Source organism: Paralichthys olivaceus, chromosome 2 (assembly GCF_024713975.1).
Source record: "Paralichthys olivaceus isolate ysfri-2021 chromosome 2, ASM2471397v2, whole genome shotgun sequence".
Lineage (NCBI taxonomy): Eukaryota > Metazoa > Chordata > Actinopteri > Pleuronectiformes > Paralichthyidae > Paralichthys > Paralichthys olivaceus.
In genome coordinates this window covers 435,001-457,500 of record NC_091094.1, presented here as the reverse complement: position 1 = coordinate 457,500, position 22,500 = coordinate 435,001, and the positions used below count along the sequence as shown (strand labels likewise).

General features: G+C 43.2%; 1 protein-coding gene across 8 annotated transcripts in view; it reads right to left on the bottom strand.

Annotated features, from left to right (window-relative positions):
- Positions 1-1,946: 1,946 nt before the first annotated feature.
- LOC138405569 (NACHT, LRR and PYD domains-containing protein 12-like) overlaps positions 1,947-22,500 on the bottom strand; it is a 20,830-nt gene continuing 276 nt past the window's right edge. The window contains exons 2-14 of one of the 8 annotated variants that reach the window (XR_011239360.1): positions 21,190-21,324; positions 20,970-21,089; positions 20,362-20,576; positions 18,838-20,146; positions 18,079-18,567; positions 16,899-17,072; positions 16,029-16,202; positions 12,743-12,916; positions 10,282-10,455; positions 7,249-7,422; positions 4,219-4,392; positions 2,447-3,137; positions 1,947-2,122 (exon numbers count right to left, since the gene is read on the bottom strand). Coding sequence is in view for 5 of the 8 variants with exons in the window: in XM_069515015.1 (XP_069371116.1) it covers positions 3,110-3,137; positions 4,219-4,392; positions 7,249-7,422; positions 10,282-10,455; positions 12,743-12,916; positions 16,029-16,202; positions 16,899-17,072; positions 18,079-20,146; positions 20,362-20,576; positions 20,970-21,089; positions 21,190-21,317 (3,603 nt within the window). In the remaining 3 variants the exon portion in view is untranslated. Of the gene's footprint in view, positions 3,138-4,207; positions 4,393-7,248; positions 7,423-10,281; positions 10,456-12,742; positions 12,917-16,028; positions 16,203-16,898; positions 17,073-18,078; positions 20,147-20,361; positions 20,577-20,969; positions 21,090-21,189; positions 21,340-22,500 lie in introns of all 8 variants that reach the window. The other 7 variants (XR_011239361.1, XR_011239362.1, XM_069515024.1 and 4 more) reach the window with 7 other exon arrangements.

Genomic DNA, 22,500 nt, shown 5'->3' with positions numbered 1-22,500 from the left:
ACCAACATGAATCATCATCTTCTACACAAACATCTGACTCAGTGTTTTTATCTCAGAGAAGAACTCTGTTCAAATGGGACGAACAGGAAGTTAATAAGTTCAGATACACACGGTGGACAGCAGGGGGCGCTACAGAGCTGAGTGTTCTACACAGGAAGTTTAGTTTCAACATGTTTCACTTTGTTTTAGCTGCTGTCTCTGGGTACTAGCTGCTAACTACTAGCTGCTAACTGCTGCTAACTACTAACTGCTAACTGCTAACTGCTAATAACTGCTAACTACTAGCTGCTAACTACTAACTGCTAACTACTAGCTGCTAACTACTAGCTGCTAACTTCTAGCTGCTAACTACTAGCTGCTAACTACTAGCTGCTAATAACTGCTAACTACTAGCTGCTAATAACTGCTAACTAATAACTACTAACTGCTAACTACTAGCTGCTAACTACTAACTGCTAACTACTAGCTGCTAACTACTAACTGCTAACTACTAGCTGCTAACTACTAGCTGCTAACTACTAGCTGCTAATAACTACTAACTGCTAACAACTAGCTGTAGTTGTGTCCGTCAGCAGCCTCACCTTCACCGGGTTCTTCCGAGTTCCACTCGGTTCTTCTGAGCAGCTGGCGACAATATAGAATCACACATGTCACATGACGGCACGCTGTCACATGACGGCACGCTGTCACATGACGGCACGCTGTCACATGACGGCACGCTGTCACATGACGGCACGCTGTCACATGACGGCACGCTGTCACATGACGGCACGCTGTCACATGACGACACGCTGAGTCAGTCAGCTGACAGGCGCAGCGCCGCCTCCTGCTGGACTGGAGCGAGGACCGGGTGATTGGCAGGAGCTCAGTCCACAGAGAGCCGGCCTGGGAACCGGAGGGCGGACCAAAGTAAGGAAGGGGGACTGGTGGTTGCAGAGGTGCCAGTTCACCTCCTGGGCACTGCCGAGGTGCCCTTGAGCACCGAACCCCCCGATTGCTGCCTACTGATCCGTGTGGTCACTGTGTGTACCGTGTTCCCTGCAGAGGTCATGGTGCACGCAGGGCTGTGTGTGCATGATGTGGGACATCAAGAGGAATCTGAACTCCGTCAGTGGATCTGAAGCCTCACACACTGACACAGGATCACAGTCCTCTCACTTCGTTCGGTCTGTGTCGCCGTGACAACAGAGATGATGCTCTCACTGCAGAGGAGGTGGACTGGACCTCAGAGCGTCAACATCTGGTGGACAGATGTTAGAGCCGCGTGTTCGTGAACAAGGCGTCACAGTCACATGTTACTCTGACACACGTGTGGCGATGATCAAAGAGAACTCGAGCCTGTCAGGTGACGAACGTCAGAACAAACATTTCTTCTCCTGAAGTCAGAAACTGAGACGGACTTAAACTCAGTGAAATCCTCATGATGAGACAAGTGTCTCCGCTGAATAACAACAGGCCCAAAATGTCCCCTTTCTCCAGGACATCGTCTCTGGGACACTTTCTGTCACTTTTCTCTGCTGTGAACCCGTCGTCCATCATTTCCCAGCATGCTGCTGTTCCCAGAGGCCTGCTACAGTCTCCCCCTTGTGGTTGCTCTGAGTTGGTGTTGGAGAACACAAACACATTTACGTCAGTTGTAGAAATTATTTGAGCAACAATTCACAAACTGGACAGACGAAGAGTCTTCGTCTACGTTTGTATAAAACGTCCTCGGCTCAGTTTTCTATGAAATGTGGTCAAATACTTGTTGAGCAGTTTCCTCTGAGACTTCAAAACGCTGCGCTCTTCATCGACTCTTATTCATTGAGTAAACATGACGTTCATTCTGCTTCTGGTTGGTTCCATCATGTCAAACTGGTGATCTGGTTCATTCACCTGCACCAAGGAGCCGATGTCTTCACCTGTTGGTCGGTTTGTTTGGAGATAAAGAAAAAGCAGAGTCATGATTTCCAGTAAAGTCGGTGGAAGGATGTTTATTGAGCTTTAAAGCAGAGATGAGAAGAAACAACACAACTTTTCTCTCCCAGATGTTTTTCTTCTCGTTACATCTGGTTGGTCACAGAGGAAATGATCCATGTGTTTGACTCCTGACTGTATATAAAGGCTTTGACTGTAGACGTCCCTCAGGCGTCCACCGCAGGTTTGCTCAATATCCCAAAAACAAACTCTAAAAAGTTTGAGGAAGCAGCTTCTGTTGTTACGCAGCAAAGGTTTGGAACAAACTCCCACACACATCAGACAAGCTTCTTCTGTGGATCGTTTGAAGAAACAACTTAAGACATTTCTATGATCTTGCTTTTAGTTAATTGAATCTGTTTTATTTTTATTCGTACATTTTTTTTCCTAAATCTTTGTTTTATTGCTAAAATGTGTTTGATTTTATTGTAAAGAACTTTGAGCTTCATTTTCTGTATGAAAGGTTCTGTATAAATACATTCATTATTACTTTTGTTATACTACAGCGCCACCTGTGGGTCAAAAAGTAGAAAACAACCACTGCTCTGCCCCTGATGCAGAAATAAACACGTCCAGAGTTTTGATCTTTGTGTCAAAGATAAAACTCTGATTTTAAACTCAAAGTGATTTAAACGTGTTTCACTTTGTGTCCAACTAAATCAACGTGTGATGTGAATCCAGGAACCTGAAGCAAACAGACAGGATGTGGTTATACACACATGGACATATACTGAGGGACAAAGGTGGACAATGATAAAGACAGACTTAGATACACTAGATGTGACTCTGTATAGAGGGTTTATATATTCTGCTGGGTGTCATTTCAATAAACACATTCTTCATGTGAATAAACACAATCCATAACGAGGGGCAAGATTTTGGGGCAAGAAGGTTCGTGGTTTGAATCCCGGTTCAGATGCGGTGTCTCTGTGTGCAGTTTGCATGTTCTCCCCGTGTTTTCTCCAGGTGCTCCGGCTTCATCTCACAGTCCAAACACATGCAGATGAGGGGTTGGGTGAATTGGAGACTACACACAAGCTGCTGCTGCTTCAGCCTCTGGATCATCAGGACACAGCTCAGCCTCCGTCCACACACACTGTCCTCTTCACACTGTCCTCTTCACACTGTCCTCTTCACACTGTCCTCTTCACACTCACCTATATGAAGATTTCTTCCTCCATCTGTTGAGAGAAGAAGACATCAGTGTTAACAGAGACTCACTTCATCAGCTGTGAGTCAGTGATGCAGCACATCCAGTATAAAGAGCAGCAGGGACTTCAGTCCTGTTCAGAGGTGGAGCAGCTTCCTCTCTGCTTCATGTTCACGTGTTGGAATGAACACGCTAAGAGCTGCACACACTTTGACCATCACGTGTGTTTCCTCTGCATGTGAAAGTGCAGAGTGGACACTTGAGAGGTGGATTTCCTGCTGTTACAGGTGAAGACATGTTTCACTGTGTGTTGATGAACATGTGCTTCTGACAAACTGTCAGTGGACAGATGAGACAGATGGACAGATGAGACAGATGAGACAGATGGACAGATGAGACAGATGAGACAGATGGACCTCAGCAGAGCTTCTGCTCTGTAGAGACAGCTCATGGTTACCATGGTGATGATGCTTCTCTGAGGCTTCAGGACACTGATCTCAGAGCTGTGACAAAGAGCCAACTGATCAGTTGTTCACTGATGAAGTGAGAGAACAAAGTGTCTCAGATCAGATGAAGACGTCTCTGCTCATCATGTGAGGCTGTCAGCTGTGGTCCAGCTTCACTTCCTGTTCACATGAAAACAACAGCAACTGTCGTCTTCACATCAACTCAATCTAACGATCACAACCGGCTTCTGGCTCGTCTGATTGGCCGACTGTTGTCTCTCTGTGTTTCTGTCCAATCCTGAAGTCTGTCATCGTTGTCCTCTCACAGCTTCACTGAGGAAACACTGAGGCCTGAACTACGAAGACACTTCAACATGTCCACACAACAGTGTAGTTACTTTGCTCAGTGGGCGGAGCTTTTAAACAGGTTGATCTCCAACTTCACCTGCTCCGGAGCATGTTAGCCGTCCATCATCAGTTACCATGGTGATTTACCCTGATAAGAAGTGAACGAGCTTCGTAGGACTGAAGAAACTAAACCTGAAGTTAACCTGATAACCACAAATCCTGCTTCTGGTCCAGACCCTGGATCTTCACTGTGATACTGACTGTGTTTAGTAAAATACTGATGAAAGCAGCGTGGACTGACTCCAACCATCTACTGACCTCAGAGTCTCCAGTGGACAGGTTGGACTCTGTAGAAGACCACACAGCTCCTTCACTCCTGAGTCCTGCAGCTCGTTGTTACTCAGATCCAGTTCTCTCAGATGAGAGGGGTTTGACCTCAGAGCTGAAGCCAGAGAAGAACAGCTGATCTCTGACAGACTGCAGCCCTCCAACCTGAAGAAAGAATAAAACTTAACTGTAAATGAATCTGAGTTCATGTGTGAAAATAACAGATATTCATGTCAGCACAGACTCATAACATGGAAGATAAATATGAAATCAGACATGTTGGACTAAAGACGAGTCCTGATTCAGTAACAATAGATTATTTGGACCCGGTCTCTGTCCTGCAGATCAGTTTATGAAATCCAGAACTAAACACAGATGAGTTTTAACAAGTAGCTGAATATTTAAAATGTCACAGATTAATGAATGAATGGATTCAAGTTATGTCTGAAGATGAATTATGTTCAATGAGTATTAAATGAAGCGTTCGGGCATAGCTTCACTTGACAACAAATGACGTCATGAGGTCAAAGGGCAAACTCCGCTAGGGTACGCTCGTTTACATTCCCCGGGCGGTCCGGGGGTTTACGTTACCACTATATAGTCTATGCATAATATGTCAATGATCTCCGGCTATGGCCATGATCCAAACCTGTGACTCTCTCTCTCTCTCTTTATGTTGTGACGGCCCATTAAGTACATTTGCAGGTATTTTCTTTATCTAATATATTTTATTTTATTGGATTGTTTATAAAAAACAAAGGGGGGGGGGTTCTACCTTATGTTGATTCTCTATCAGATAATTGAATCACTAGTTTAATAGACTGATTATAGCTCAAATACTTTTCTATCAAAGAGACAGTGGCTGAGACCAAGAGTGAGATCTCAGAAAAAGCTTGGAAGCTTTGGGAGTCTTGTGTCTTTCTTTAGAGAATGACACTGAGGATAATGGGGAGGTTGGGGTTGATGTGTTCATTGTTTGTGTTGAAGGTTTTATCTGTATTCACTTGGTCATGTTTGAACGTACTAAGGTCGACTAGAGTTACACAGCTAACTCAGATACATCACAAAAGGTATAAAATGATCCTTCACATTTTCTTCTTCCATAAACTCTGATGGCAACACCTGCTCCCTCAACTTCAGGGAGAAACGGCTGCCACATGAATCTAATCAGCTGGAATGTTCGGGGACTTAACCATCCAATCAAACGTCATCAAGTATTCTCTCCTCTCTTACACCTTAAAGTCAACATTGCATTTCTTCAACAAACTCAGCTAAAAATAGAGATCACCTGAAAATGAAGAAAGATTGTGTTGGACAAATGTTCCAGTCTAAATTCAACAGTAAAGCTAGGGGTACTGCTATTTTGATTCATAAATCAGCTCCATTGATTGTCTCCCATGTAGTAGCTGACCCAAATGGCCGTTATGTAATTGTAACTGGCTCTTTATTTAACGCCCTTTACTCTTAGCTAATGTATACGCCCCCAACTGGGACGATAGTGATTCTTTCAGAAACGTTCTTCACTCATTACCTGGTATTAACACTCACTCATTATTACTTGGGGAGACATGAATACTATCATGGACCCTACACTTGACCGCTCTTCCACAAGACCGTCACCACTCTCAAAGTCTGCTCTGGTTCTGCAGTCGTATCTGGAGACCGATGGGGTCGTTGACGCACGGCCACTTCTTTATCCATCAGACAACACTGGTTCTTCTCTCCTGTACATCAAACATACTCGTGCATCCATGACTTTTTGGTTGATAAAAAGTGATTATCTCAGGTAAAAGCATGCACGTATAATAGTATTGTAATATCTGATCATAGCCCTCTGGTGTTAGAGCTCAGCTCTCCTCATCAAAATTCTATTTACTCATGGAGGCTTAACCCTCTCCTGCTATCTGATGAAGGATTTCTCCAGTACATCTCCAAACAGATGGACCTTGTTCTAAACACAATAACAGAGGACATGTGGCCGTCTGTCCTTCATAGAGTACGTTCTTCCTCCATCTGTGCCAGACATGGACTCCTACAATTGAAGGTTCTACATGGCTTCATTTGTCAAAGGAAACATGAGCAAAGATTGATCCAGGGTTAGAGCCCTTATGCAACAGATGTAAGGCAGAAACAGGTTCCCTCATTCATACTTTTTGGACTTGTCCAAATCTTCACAATTATTGGACGTCTATATTTGAGACATTCTCTGAGGTGTTTGGACTCAATTTAACCCCTCCCCCTTTGATTGCAATTTCTGCAGGAGTTTCTGAAGACGCTCTCCTTCCCAAACATTACTCCAATGCTATTGCTTTCGCCTCCCTAATTGCTCGGAGACTTCTCCTTGTGAAATGGAAGCAGGAGGCCTCTCCCACTCATGTGCTATGGACTCCAGAACTTCTGAAGTTTTTACATCTGGAGAAAATAAGGTGGACGTTAGGTGGTTCAACAGGTACATTGGATAAGACATGGCAACCATTTCTAGCACACATGAAGACGCTAAAGCTGTGTACCCTTCTGTGACTGATTTGTGTTTGAACCAAGGTGTAAAACATTTGACATGGAGACAGCTGTGATTGACATATATGTCTTCCTCTTTACTGGATTGTATGGACATTTGCTCATTATCATTTGTTGTTGTTTTGCCTGAAGTTTTTCTTGTGAAAGTTGACATTTGACTTCATTTCATGTTATTGTTTATCCTTTTGTTTTGTTTGTTCATCTTTTTATTTAGAGATATTATTGTCACTATTACTATTGTTTTGTTTGTTTGTTTCTATTTGTTGTGTATGAGATGTTTTTTGTTTTCGGGGGGAGGGACATGTAGAGGGGAGGGGACGAAAATGCAACAGACACACCTCTGTATTAGCATTTAGCACTTACTGGATTACAAAGCTGCTGTATGTTGATGATAAAAAAGGAAATAAGATTATAAATAAAATAATAAAATGAGTATTAAATGAGATGAACTGTGTATAAATGCTGTGTTATAGATATGAGATCTACAAAAGTCAGTGAACTGACCTCAGAGTCTCCAGTGGACAGGTTGGACTCTGTAGAAGACCACACAGCTCCTTCACTCCTGAGTCCTGCAGCTTGTTGAAGCTCAGATCCAGTTCTCTCAGATGAGAGGGGTTTGACCTCAGAGCTGAAGCCAGAGAAGAACAGCTGATCTCTGACAGACTGCAGCTCCTCAACCTGAAGAAAGAATAAAACTTAACTGTAAATGAATCTGAGTTCATGTGTGAAAATAACAGATATTCATGTCAGCACAGACTCATAACATGGAAGATAAATATGAAATCAGACATGTTGGACTAAAGACGAGTCCTGATTCAGTAACAACAGATTATTTGGACCCGGTCTCTGTCCTGCAGATCAGTTTATGAAATCCAGAACTAAACACAGATGAGTTTTAACAAGTAGCTGAATATTTAAAATGTCCCAGATTAATGAATGAATGGATTCAAGTTATGTCTGAAGAGGAATTATGTTCAATGAGTATTAAATGAAGCGTTCGGGCATAGCTTCACTTGACAACAAATGACGTCATGAGGTCAAAGGGCAAACTCCGCTAGGGTACGCTCGTTTACATTCCCCGGGCGGTCCGGGGGTTTACGTTACCACTATATAGTCTATGCATAATATGTCAATGATCTCCGGCTATGGCCATGATCCAAACCTGTGACTCTCTCTCTCTCTCTTTATGTTGTGACGGCCCATTAAGTACATTTGCAGGTATTTTCTTTATCTAATATATTTTATTTTATTGGATTGTTTATTAAAAACAAAAGGGGGGGGGGGGGTTCTACCTTATGTTGATTCTCTATCAGATAATTGAATCACTAGTTTAATAGACTGATTATAGCTCAAATACTTTTCTATCAAAGAGACAGTGGCTGAGACCAAGAGTGAGATCTCAGAAAAAGCTTGGAAGCTTTGGGAGTCTTGTGTTTTTCTTTAGAGAATGACACTGAGGATAATGGGGAGGTTGGGGTTGATGTGTTCATTGTTTGTGTTGAAGGTTTTATCTGTATTCACTTGGTCATGTTTGAACGTACTAAGGTCGACTAGAGTTACACAGCTAACTCAGATACATCACAAAAGGTATAAAATGATCCTTCACATTTTCTTCTTCCATAAACTCTGATGGCAACACCTGCTCCCTCAACTTCAGGGAGAAACGGCTGCCACATGAATCTAATCAGCTGGAATGTTCGGGGACTTAACCATCCAATCAAACGTCATCAAGTATTCTCTCATCTCTTACACCTTAAAGTCAACATTGCATTTCTTCAACAAACTCAGCTAAAAATAGAGATCACCCGAAAATGAAGAAAGATTGTGTTGGACAAATGTTCCAGTCTAAATTCAACAGTAAAGCTAGGGGTACTGCTATTTTGATTCATAAATCAGCTCCATTGATTGTCTCCCATGTAGTAGCTGACCCAAATGGCCGTTATGTAATTGTAACTGGCTCTTTATTTAACGCCCTTTACTCTTAGCTAATGTATACGCCCCCAACTGGGACGATAGTGATTCTTTCAGAAACGTTCTTCACTCATTACCTGGTATTAACACTCACTCATTATTACTTGGGGAGACATGAATACTATCATGGACCCTACACTTGACCGCTCTTCCACAAGACCGTCACCACTCTCAAAGTCTGCTCTGGTTCTGCAGTCGTATCTGGAGACCGATGGGGTCGTTGACGCACGGCCACTTCTTTATCCATCAGACAACACTGGTTCTTCTCTCCTGTACATCAAACATACTCGTGCATCCATGACTTTTTGGTTGATAAAAAGTGATTATCTCAGGTAAAAGCATGCACGTATAATAGTATTGTAATATCTGATCATAGCCCTCTGGTGTTAGAGCTCAGCTCTCCTCATCAAAATTCTATTTACTCATGGAGGCTTAACCCTCTCCTGCTATCTGATGAAGGATTTCTCCAGTACATCTCCAAACAGATGGACCTTGTTCTAAACACAATAACAGAGGACATGTGGCCGTCTGTCCTTCATAGAGTACGTTCTTCCTCCATCTGTGCCAGACATGGACTCCTACAATTGAAGGTTCTACATGGCTTCATTTGTCAAAGGAAACATGAGCAAAGATTGATCCAGGGTTAGAGCCCTTATGCAACAGATGTAAGGCAGACACAGGTTCCCTCATTCATACTTTTTGGACTTGTCCAAATCTTCACAATTATTGGACGTCTATATTTGAGACATTCTCTGAGGTGTTTGGACTCAATTTAACCCCTCCCCCTTTGATTGCAATTTCTGCAGGAGTTTCTGAAGACGCTCTCCTTCCCAAACATTACTCCAATGCTATTGCTTTCGCCTCCCTAATTGCTCGGAGACTTCTCCTTGTGAAATGGAAGCAGGAGGCCTCTCCCACTCATGTGCTATGGACCACAGAACTTCTGAAGTTTTTACATCTGGAGAAAATAAGGTGGACGTTAGGTGGTTCAACAGGTACATTGGATAAGACGTGGCAACCATTTCTAGCACACATGAAGACGCTAAAGCTGTGTACCCTTCTGTGACTGATTTGTGTTTGAACCAAGGTGTAAAACATTTGACATGGAGACAGCTGTGATTGACATACATGTCTTCCTCTTTACTGGATTGTATGGACATTTGCTCATTATCATTTGTTGTTGTTTTGCCTGAAGTTTTTCTTGTGAAAGTTGACATTTGACTTCATTTCATGTTATTGTTTATCCTTTTGTTTTGTTTGTTCATCTTTTTATTTAGAGATATTATTGTCACTATTACTATTGTTTTGTTTGTTTGTTTCTATTTGTTGTGTATGAGATGTTTTTTGTTTTCGGGGGAGGGACATGTAGAGGGGAGGGGACGAAGATGCAACAGACACACCTCTGTATTAGCATTTAGCACTTACTGGATTACAAAGCTGCTGTATGTTGATGATAAAAAAGGAAATAAGATTATAAATAAAATAATACAATGAGTATTAAATGAGATGAACTGTGTATAAATGCTGTGTTATAGATATGAGATCTACAAAAGTCAGTGAACTGACCTCAGAGTCTCCAGTGGACAGGTTGGACTCTGTAGAAGACCACACAGCTCCTTCACTCCTGAGTCCTGCAGCTCGTTGTAGCTCAGATCCAGTTCTCTCAGATGAGAGGGGTTTGACCTCAGAGCTGAAGCCAGAGAAGAACAGCTGATCTCTGACAGACTGCAGCTCCTCAACCTGAAGAAAGAATAAAACTTAACTGTAAATGAATCTGAGTTCATGTGTGAAAATAACAGATATTCATGTCAGCACAGACTCATAACATGGAAGATAAATATGAAATCAGACATGTTGGACTAAAGACGAGTCCTGATTCAGTAACAACAGATTATTTGGACCCGGTCTCTGTCCTGAGATCAGTTTATGAAATCCAGAACTAAACACAGATGAGTTTTAACAAGTAGCTGAATATTTAAAATGTCCCAGATTAATGAATGAATGGATTCAAGTTATGTCTGAAGAGGAATTATGTTCAATGAGTATTAAATGAAGCGTTCGGGCATAGCTTCACTTGACAACAAATGACGTCATGAGGTCAAAGGGCAAACTCCGCTAGGGTACGCTCGTTTACATTCCCCGGGCGGTCCGGGGGTTTACGTTACCACTATATAGTCTATGCATAATATGTCAATGATCTCCGGCTATGGCCATGATCCAAACCTGTGACTCTCTCTCTCTCTCTCTTTATGTTGTGACGGCCCATTAAGTACATTTGCAGGTATTTTCTTTATCTAATATATTTTATTTTATTGGATTGTTTATTAAAAACAAAGGGGGGGGGGTTCTACCTTATGTTGATTCTCTATCAGATAATTGAATCACTAGTTTAATAGACTGATTATACCTCAAATACTTTTCTATCAAAGAGACAGTGGCTGAGACCAAGAGTGTGATCTCAGAAAAAGCTTGGAAGCTTTGGGAGTCTTGTGTCTTTCTTTAGAGAATGACACTGAGGATAATGGGGAGGTTGGGGTTGATGTGTTCATTGTTTGTGTTGAAGGTTTTATCTGTATTCACTTGGTCATGTTTGAACGTACTAAGGTCGACTAGAGTTACACAGCTAACTCAGATACATCACAAAAGGTATAAAATGATCCTTCACATTTTCTTCTTCCATAAACTCTGATGGCAACACCTGCTCCCTCAACTTCAGGGAGAAACGGCTGCCACATGAATCTAATCAGCTGGAATGTTCGGGGACTTAACCATCCAATCAAACGTCATCAAGTATTCTCTCATCTCTTACACCTTAAAGTCAACATTGCATTTCTTCAACAAACTCAGCTAAAAATAGAGATCACCCGAAAATGAAGAAAGATTGTGTTGGACAAATGTTCCAGTCTAAATTCAACAGTAAAGCTAGGGGTACTGCTATTTTGATTCATAAATCAGCTCCATTGATTGTCTCCCATGTAGTAGCTGACCCAAATGGCCGTTATGTAATTGTAACTGGCTCTTTATTTAACGCCCTTTACTCTTAGCTAATGTATACGCCCCCAACTGGGACGATAGTGATTCTTTCAGAAACGTTCTTCACTCATTACCTGGTATTAACACTCACTCATTATTACTTGGGGAGACATGAATACTATCATGGACCCTACACTTGACCGCTCTTCCACAAGACCGTCACCACTCTCAAAGTCTGCTCTGGTTCTGCAGTCGTATCTGGAGACCGATGGGGTCGTTGACGCACGGCCACTTCTTTATCCATCAGACAATACTGGTTCTTCTCTCCTGTACATCAAACATACTCGTGCATCCATGACTTTTTGGTTGATAAAAAGTGATTATCTCAGGTAAAAGCATGCACGTATAATAGTATTGTAATATCTGATCATAGCCCTCTGGTGTTAGAGCTCAGCTTTCCTCATCAAAATTCTATTTACTCATGGAGGCGTAACCACCATACGATACCCTTACATACGTATGAGGTCGTCAGCGTGGACGTGTGTGACAAGTTTCAGGATCTTGCAATGATGATAAAGCTTTCAAACCACATACGCCATTACACGAACTTCACTGCCTGGCCACGCCCACACCCTTCACAATTTGGAAAAGTTAATTCTAACTTTTAATCCCCCATGGCTGAAGAGTCACCTGACCAAGTTTGAAGGCATTACCATTAAATCTCTAGGAGGAGTTAGATCATGTGCGAGGTGAGGAAACAGGTAAAAACGGCGTCAAAATGCGTCTTCCAATCAAAATGGCCGACTTTCTGTGGACCTGGCACCATGACGTCAAGAGGCTATTTTGCACAGTTTACCAGACCTGACGCGTCTGCAAAAATTGGTGAGTTTTCACCCACGGGAACACCTTTAAAACATCACAAACAATATAGAAGAATAATAATTGTTTCACAGCGATCGGGCCCTAATAATACAATGAGTATTAAATGAGATGAACTGTGTATAAATGCTGTGTTATAGATATGAGATCTACAAAAGTCAGTCAGTGAACTGACCTCAGAGTCTCCAGTGGACAGGTTGGACTCTGTAGAAGACCACACAGCTCCTTCACTCCTGAGTCCTGCAGCTTGTTGTCACTCAGATCCAGTTCTCTCAGATGAGAGGGGTTTGACCTCAGAGCTGAAGCCAGAGAAGAACAGCTGATCTCTGACAGACTGCAGCTCCTCAACCTGAAGAAAGAATAAAACTTAACTGTAAATGAATCTGAGTTCATGTGTGAAAATAACAGATATTCATGTCAGCACAGACTCATAACATGGAAGATAAATATGAAATCAGACATGTTGGACTAAAGACGAGTCCTGATTCAGTAACAATAGATTATTTGGACCCGGTCTCTGTCCTGAGATCAGTTTATGAAATCCAGAACTAAACACAGATGAGTTTTAACAAGTAGCTGAATATTTAAAATGTCCCAGATTAATGAATGAATGGATTCAAGTTATGTCTGAAGAGGAATTATGTTCAATGAGTATTAAATGAAGCGTTCAGGCATAGCTTCACTTGACAGCAAATGACGTCATGAGGTCAAAGGGCAAACTCCGCTAGGGTACGCTCGTTTACATTCCCCGGGCGGTCCGGGGGTTTACGTTACCACTATATAGTCTATGCATAATATGTCAATGATCTCCGGCTATGGCCATGATCCAAACCTGTGACTCTCTCTCTCTCTCTCTTTATGTTGTGACGGCCCATTAAGTACATTTGCAGGTATTTTCTTTATCTAATATATTTTATCTTATTGGATTGTTTATTAAAAACAAAAGGGGGGGGGGGTTCTACCTTATGTTGATTCTCTATCAGATAATTGAATCACTAGTTTAATAGACTGATTATAGCTCAAATACTTTTCTATCAAAGAGACAGTGGCTGAGACCAAGAGTGTGATCTCAGAAAAAGCTTGGAAGCTTTGGGAGTCTTGTGTTTTTCTTTAGAGAATGACACTGAGGATAATGGGGAGGTTGGGGTTGATGTGTTCATTGTTTGTGTTGAAGGTTTTATCTGTATTCACTTGGTCATGTTTGAACGTACTAAGGTCGACTAGAGTTACACAGCTAACTCAGATACATCACAAAAGGTATAAAATGATCCTTCACATTTTCTTCTTCCATAAACTCTGATGGCAACACCTGCTCCCTCAACTTCAGGGAGAAACGGCTGCCACATGAATCTAATCAGCTGGAATGTTCGGGGACTTAACCATCCAATCAAACGTCATCAAGTATTCTCTCATCTCTTACACCTTAAAGTCAACATTGCATTTCTTCAACAAACTCAGCTAAAAATAGAGATCACCCGAAAATGAAGAAAGATTGTGTTGGACAAATGTTCCAGTCTAAATTCAACAGTAAAGCTAGGGGTACTGCTATTTTGATTCATAAATCAGCTCCATTGATTGTCTCCCATGTAGTAGCTGACCCAAATTAAAAAAATAATGAAGCCTAGAACCAGGTATGGACAGGCCTCTGACACAGGAGTCGTTCCCTGGACCTCAGGATGCTCTGACTATGTACAACTATGAATGAACTACATGACGATGCCTAAACGAACACACACACAAGCACAGCCTGGACTCATCTCACATTCATCTTTAATTACTCTTAAATACAAACTACATCCTGCCGAAAAGCAAGACAAGACTAATTCAAATGGAATGAATCTAAATGTGTTCACGTTGGTACTAAAAAATATATCTACTGCTATTCTAACATGGCCACAGACTCCTGTGTCAGAGGCCTGTCCATACCTGGTTCTAGGCTTCATTACTTTTTTAATTTCCCATTTTTTGGTTCTGGTAACCTGCCCGAAGCCTCCAGCCTCCAGCAGGAGCCCCTGTGACCTGGACGGGACACCGCTGTTAGCATTAGCCGCTCAGCGGGGCCTGTTCAGGAAGCAGGCGGGAGCTTTTATTTTCCATATCAGGATGCCCCAGGAAATCGGTAAAGAGTCTCCAGTTGGTCCAAAATGCTGCAGCACGAGTGCTGACAGGAACTAGAAGGAGAGATCATATTACTCCTGTCTTGGCTTCTCTACACTGACTCCCTGTAAGATTCAGAATAGATTTCAAAATCCTGCTCCTCACATTTAAAGCTCTTAACAATCAAGCTCTTCATATCTCAAAGAGCTGATAACACCATATTATCCAAAGAGATCACTTCAGTCACAAAACACAGGCTCTCTTGTGGTTCTAGAGTCAGTAAGAGTAGAACAGGAGGTAGAACCTTCAGCTACCAGGCTCCTCTCCTGTGGAACCAGCTCCCACTCTGGGTTCAGGAGGCAGACACCATCTCAGCATTAAAGTTAAAGTGAAAACGTTCCTCTTTGATAAAGTCTATAGTTCTGGATCAGGTCCTGACCCATCACTTAGTTATGCTGCTGTAGGTCTAGACTGCTGGGGGAACTCCCATCATGCACTGAGCACCTCTCCACTTCTCTCTGTCTCTCTGCCCCCCCACATTCATTCATTCATTTATTTTAATACATGTCAATGACTGTTTCACTTTGTCCTCCCATAGTCTCTCTCTCTCTTTTTCTCTCTCATCTCAGATATCTCTGACCCCTGAACCTCAGGACAACAACTTTTACTATTACTAATTACAATATCTCAGTAATTCATTATGATATCAAATGTGTCTGTCATCAATAATAATTAATAGTCTTTACACTGTTGTTCACATTTTAACAAGTCAGATCTGATGCCTGATGGTGCTCAAGTGTCCCCGGTCTTTCTCGCCCCCCCTCTCCCCTACTTCCCCCTCCCCACTATCCCTCTCTCTCCTCTCCTCCCCCCATTTTCTTTGCTCACCCCAACCGGTGGAGGCAGATGTCTCCACATTGAGTCTGGTTCTAGAGGCTTCTCTCTGTTAATGAGGGAGTTTTTCCTCCACAGTCTCAAAGTGCTGCTCATTGTGGGAACTGTTGGGTTTCTCTAGATTTAATATGATATGAAGGTCTTGACCTTCTATGTACAGAGCCTTGAGATATGTATATTATGATTTGGCGCTATACAAATAAAATTTAACTAAATTGAATTGAGTTGTTGTGTATGATAAGATTTTAGTTTTCGGGGGAGGGACATGTAGAGGGGAGGGGACGAAGATGCAACAGACACACCTCTGTATTAGCATTTAGCACTTACTGGATTACAAAGCTGCTGTATGTTGTTGATAAAAAAGGAAAATAAAATTATTAAAATAATACAATTAGTATTAAATGAGATGAACTGTGTATAAATGCTGTGTTATAGATATGAGATCTACAAAAGTCAGTCAGTGAACTGACCTCAGAGTCTCCAGTGGACAGGTTGGACTCTGTAGAAGACCACACAGCTCCTTCACTCCTGAGTCCTGCAGCTCGTTGAAGCTCAGATCCAGTTTTCTCAGATGAGAGGGGTTTGACCTCAGAGCTGAAGCCAGAGAAGAACAGCTGATCTCTGACAGACTGCAGCCCTTCAACCTGAATAAAGAATAAAACTTAACTGTAAATGAATCTGAGTTCATGTGTGAAAATAACAGATATTCATGTCAGCACAGACTCATAACATGGAAGATAAATATGAAATCAGACATGTTGGACTAAAGACGAGTCCTGATTCAGTAACAACAGATTATTTGGACACGGAGACTCAACCTGGATAAAGAAATGTGAATGTTTGAATGTGTCCTCCTGTTATTGTGGATCGTCATCATGTCAACACAGACTCTCAACATGCTGCTGACCTCAGTCCAGTCTGTGACCTGAAGATAAATATCACATCAGACATGTTGGACCATTGTTTCATTCATCACCTTCTTCTCTGTGTGTTTGGTCACTGAGTAGGTTTGTGTCATTAAACACTGTTTAAAGTAGAGATGGCTCCTGACAGTCACTTCCTGTTTGGTTCTATACTCATCAACTGTCCAACGTGCTTCAATAAGAACGTGTCTTATTGTTGAGAACCTGAGGAGGACGAGTGCTCGGTCTCTGTCCACATGTTACTCACTGACACTTTATGAATGGAGTTGGACTGATGAGGTGGACGTGACTGACAGGCTGGGTGAGGGACAGATGACTGAGGGACAGTGAGCAGAACTGAGACAGTTCAATTTAAATAAATGACCAAATGAGAAAGAACTTTAGAAAAGTGAACCTTCAAGGATTTAAGGACCTGACCTCAGAGTCTCCAGTCGACAGGTTGGACTCTCCAGTCCAGCACACAGCAGCTTCACTCCTGAGTCCTGCAGGTTGTTTCCACTCAGATCCAGTTCTCTCAGATGTGAGGGGTCTGACTTCAGAGCTGAGACCACGACTTCATAGTGAATCTTTGAGAGGAAACAACCACCGAGTCTGTAATTAAAGAAAATATCAAATGTGTTAGAATAAAATCAGAAAACACAACATTCATACAAAACGTGATCATGTGACCCTCACCCTGGTTAATCCACTTTTCCTCTTGAACATTTGATCTTAAAAACACCTCAAGAGAATCCTTTCAGATCTGGTACAAGCGTTCATTCAGACTAACAGATGACCTCATTAGATTCAGGTGGTCAAAGGTCAGAGGTCAAGGACTTGAACATGACGCCTCAAGTCTGTCTTTAGAGAACTTCTTCACATTTTGACCATTGGACTCAAAGATCAACTGATTAGATTTCAGTGGTCGAAGGTCAAAGGTTACAGTGACCTCATATTATTGTGAATGCAACATGTCAGTGACCTGCAGGGACTGACTCTGCACTGGTTGGTGGTGGTGCACAGACACAGGATGAGAATTCTAGTTTGAAGAAAGAATAAACTGTTCATGTTTAAAACTTTTCAACTAAGTTCACGTTCATTTGCTCTGTTTTTTATTGGGATGAGTTAGACGACAGTTTTTAATCGATGGTGTCGGATCATGAATCCAGATCTTCACTTTAACACGGAGTCCTGCAGTTCACGGTCTCTGAGCACAAAATGTTGACGAGTCATGTTTCATGTTTAAATGTAGCCTCAGAAACTCTGGAGTGAATCAAACAGACTGAGTTCATCTTTCACCAGCTTCAAGAAAACTTCTAGAACATACTGGATATACAACAATGAGATGAGAATGTGTATATACCATATGTACACATGTACTATTGTATACATATATTATACACACACACACTACATGTCTTTGGTTTGTGGATGAAGCTGGAGAACCCAGAGAAAACCCTGCAGACAGGAGGAGAACATCCTCCTCACAGAGAGGCTGCACTAACAGTGTTGACCACTACAACACCATGCTGCCCACAAGAAGGAGAATCATTGAACACTGTGTGTGTTTGACTCATCTACACTGATTCAACATGGTATTGATCATGTCTGGACTCACAGAGCCTTCCTGCAGTTCCTCACAGCTGGGATCAGTCTCAGTCGACCCTGGTCTGATGTGTTGAACTTCTTCAGGTCCAACTCGTCCAGAACCTCCTCTGACATCTGCAGCATGTAGGCCAGAGCTGAGCAGTGGATCTCAGAGAGTTTCTCCTCTGATTTGTTCTCTGACGTCAGGAACTGTTGCATCTGTTGATGTACTGAGTGGTCGTTCATCTCAGTCAGACAGTGGAAGATGTTGATGCTTCTGTCAGGAGAAATGTTATTACTCTGCATCTTCTTCAGGTTGTTGATGATTCTCTGGATGATCTCTGGATTGTTCTCTGTCCGACCCAGCAGGCCTCCTAAGACTCTCTGGTTGGACTTCAGACTGAGGCCGTGAAGGAAGCGAACAAACAGATCCAGATGACCATTTTTACTGGTGAGGGATTTCTCCATGGTTCTCTTCAGGAGGTCATCCAGGGAGAAGGTTCCCCTTGTGTTCCTATATGTTCCCAAGAAGTTGTTGAGTTCTCCTGAGTTCCCATATGTTCCCAAGAAGTTGAGTTCTCCTGAGTTCCCATATGTTCCCAAGAAGTTGTTGAGTTCTCCTGAGTTCCCATATGTTCCCAAGAAGTTGTTGAGTTCTCCTGAGTTCCTATATGTTCCCAAGAAGTTGTTGAGTTCTCCTGAGTTCCCATATGTTCCCAAGAAGTTGTTGAGTTCTCCTGTGTTCCTATATGTTCCCAAGAAGTTGTTGAGTTCTCCTGTGTTCCTATATGTTCCCAAGAAGTTGTTGAGTTCTTTTGTGTTCCTCTTGGTGGAACAGTGGAACATGTAGACTGCAGCCAGAAACTCCTGAACGCTCAGATGAACAAAGCAGTAGACTGATTTCTGGAAGATCACACACTCTCTTCTGAAGATCTCAGTACAAACTCCTGAGTACACCGAGGCCTCTGTGACATTAAGACAACACTGCTCCAGGTCTTCTTGGTAGAACATGATGTTTCCTTCCTCCAGATGTTTAAGCGCCAGCCTCCCCAGCTTCAGAAGAACGTCCCTGTCAGCCTCCGTCAGCTGCTGTGGACTCGTCTCATGTCCTCCACCGTACTTGTTGTTCTTCCTCTTTGTCTGAACCAGCAGGAAGTGTGAGTACAGGTCCGTCAGGGTCTTGGGCAGCTCTCCTCTCTGGTCTGTGGTCAACATGTGCTCCAGAACTGTAGCACTGATCCAGCAGAAGACTGGGATTTGACACATGATGTGGAGGCTCCTGGACGTCTTGATGTGTGAGATGATTCTGCTGCTCAGCTCCTCATCACTGAATCTCCTCCTGAAGTACTCCTCCTTCTGGGCGTCAGTGAAGCCTCGGACTTCTGTCACCCTGTCAACACATGTAGGAGGGATCTGATTGGCCGCCGCAGGTCGGGAGGTTATCCAGACGAGAGCCGAGGGAAGCAGATTCCCCTGGATGAGGTTTGTCAGCAGCACGTTGACTGATGACCTCTGTGTGACCTCAGACACGACCTCCCTGTGGTTGAAGTCCAGAGAAAGTCTGCTTTCATCCAGGCCGTCAAAGATGATCACAGGTTCACAGACAGCGAGCGTCTCTGCCGTGAGCTTCTGTAATGTTGGATGGAAAACACGGAGCAGCGTGAGAAGACTGTGCTGCTCGTCTCTCACCAGGTTCAGCTCCCTGAACGAAAGCACAACCAGCAGACACACATCTTGGTTTTCTAAACCCTCTGCCCAGTCCAGAGTGAACTTCTGCACCGAGAAGGTTTTTCCAACGCCAGCGACGCCGCAGGTCAGGACGACTCTGATGCTGCTCTGCTGGTCAGTGAAGGCTTTAAAGATGTCGTGGCACTTGATGGGAGTGTCGTGGAGGCTCTTCCTCTTGGAAGCCGTCTCAAGCTGCCTCACCTCATGTTCAGTATTAACCTCTTCACTCTGTCCCTCTGTGATGTAGAGCTCAGTGTAGATCCTGTTGAGGAGGGTTCTACTTCCTGTTTCCTCAGTTCCTTCAGTCACATGTTCACATCTCCTCCTCAGACTGATCTTATGTTGGTCTAAAACCTCCTGCAGACCCCGATCTGCTGAAAGACAAGAAACAATGTGAGAGACAGAGAATCTGAGAATCTGCTGATTGTTTTCATCAGATACAGAAAAACTAGAGAAATCAAAGCTTTTGAACTTTGTGCTTTTATAACCAAGTGAAATGTTGATGCTGTCTGAAGGAACAAAATCAAACATGTGCTGTTGTCAGAAGTGAAGACATCAGCAGACACATGTACAGTGCTGCTCTGACCGGCTGTCTGAGCTCCAGCTCCTCTTCTGGATCTTTGTCCACACTGGGGACAGGAGGAGTCTCCTGAAGAACCAGACTGGTCCCAGTATGAGGTGATGCACTGTCTGCAGAACCAGTGTCCACAGCTGGTGGAGACTGGATCCTTCAGGACGTCCTGACACGAAGCACAGCGGGACGACTGCTCCTCCTCAGAAACATGACTCCTCCTCCTCTCTCTGTGAAGACATGTCCTGATAAGTCAAATGTCACAGTCACAGGTCGTCATCACTTCAAGGAGGTTTTGTTTCCACCCTGTATGTTTGTGTGTTGGTTGGTTGGTTCGTTAGTGGGATTATAAAAACCACTGAACAGATCACCAGTAAACTTGGTGAAGGATGTGTTCTGTGAACCAGATGTTCAGAGGACTGATGTTTATGAGTGAAATGGATCTAGTGAATTTCAAAGTGGTTTCATCAGGAGCGTGTTGGGCCTTGGTGGAGGTCTGAGCTCTTTGAGGGATTCTGAGAGATTAGTCACCAATTTCAATGAAGCTGTGTCCTAATGCAGGGGCCACACTAGAGGAAACTACATCCTCTTCAGATCAGTTCACAGTAGAAACAGTCTCTTACTTTGTGTGTGAGGGTCCAGGTTCATTACTGAAGTTTGGAGGTTCTTCTTTGGACCAGTCACTCTTCAGAGACACACAGCTGAACTCTGGAGACTCTGCTCTCAGTCTGTGGTCCTCACCTCTGCAAACACAAACATGTTTTCATTCAGAACTCATCATTCACTGATTCATTCTCTGAGGATTCAGTTTGGAGGTTCACATGTTTGTAGCAGGTCTCTTACTTTGTGTGTGAGGGTCCAGGTTCATTACTGAAGTCTGGAGGCTGATCTCTGGACCAGTTACTCTTCAGAGACACACAGCTGAACTCTGGAGACTCGGCTCTGTCCTCTTCCTCCACATCACCACTCATCTTCAGTCTGAGAGGAAAAACCCTGTGATGTCAAACACACAATGAAGCCAGGTGCATAGATTCAGTGTTTCTTCAAATATAACAAATGAACTAGACGATTGTCTAGAGCGGCACTTTGGCAGGGCGGCCAAATGTGAAGAGCTGAGGAACGTGTCAATCAAGCTGCAGCCGCCTCCTTCACTGCCTCCCGCCCCCAGCTCTCAAGAGCCAGTGGTCCATTCAATTTAACTTTATTTAACTTGATGAGAGATTGTCCTCAAATCCATTGACAGGATACTGCAGCATGTCTAAACAACCGAGATCATGTGGTCGGGAACATAAGAAGACTGTTGAAGTTCATTGTTAAATATATTGATCCCTGCAGTGTTGAGTTCCTTCATATTTGTTCTCGACGCTGAACTGAACAGACGTGAGCAGCGTTCACTCTTGCTCTTGGTTTCCTCATCATCGTATAGACCAGGGGTGAGGAACCTTTTTCACATCAAGGGCCATTTCAATTTGTATAAAGTCCTCCGAGGGCCACACTATTATGAACACATACCTAGGGACGCAAAAAGAGACGGGACAAAAGTCTGTAAGCTCTGTGTCACTCATGAGCTGCATGTCCTCACATGTCAGCCTCACCTGAGGGGAGGTGAGGCTGGAGCTGTTTCTCTGGTGAGGCCTCTGATGCTACGAGGGACTCCTTCACAAACTCTCCTTCCACACGAGGCTTCAGCTTCGTGGTTATTAATTCACTCACCACAAAACTTGCACGTGTAATATTCTCTGTCAGTCTGTGGTCGTGTGAAAGCTGCTTGTTGAGGTTAGCATGACTCAGCTGTAATGGTGCTGGAGATTTCCACACACACACACAGTCAGAGTGCTGTGCTCTAGCACCAGTCTTCAAACTAATGCTCTAATTCTCCTGGTTCAACTATGGTGGGGCTGACCCGTAAGAATCATGTGTGTCTGTTTGTGTCTTTGAGAAATGTTTAAACACACAAACTGATGGACGGACGGGTTCAGCCATTTTGTCCCCACTCGCTCTAAATGGGCGAGAGACCTTGACTCCCATGCATTTGGTTTTCGGTATTTTAGCGATTTGCGAACGAACCGCTGGACGAACGTTGTAGAAAAGTCACAGCACAGAGATCGAGACAAATGCGCACGATCTCATGTCTTTAGTGTGAATGTGCGTCAA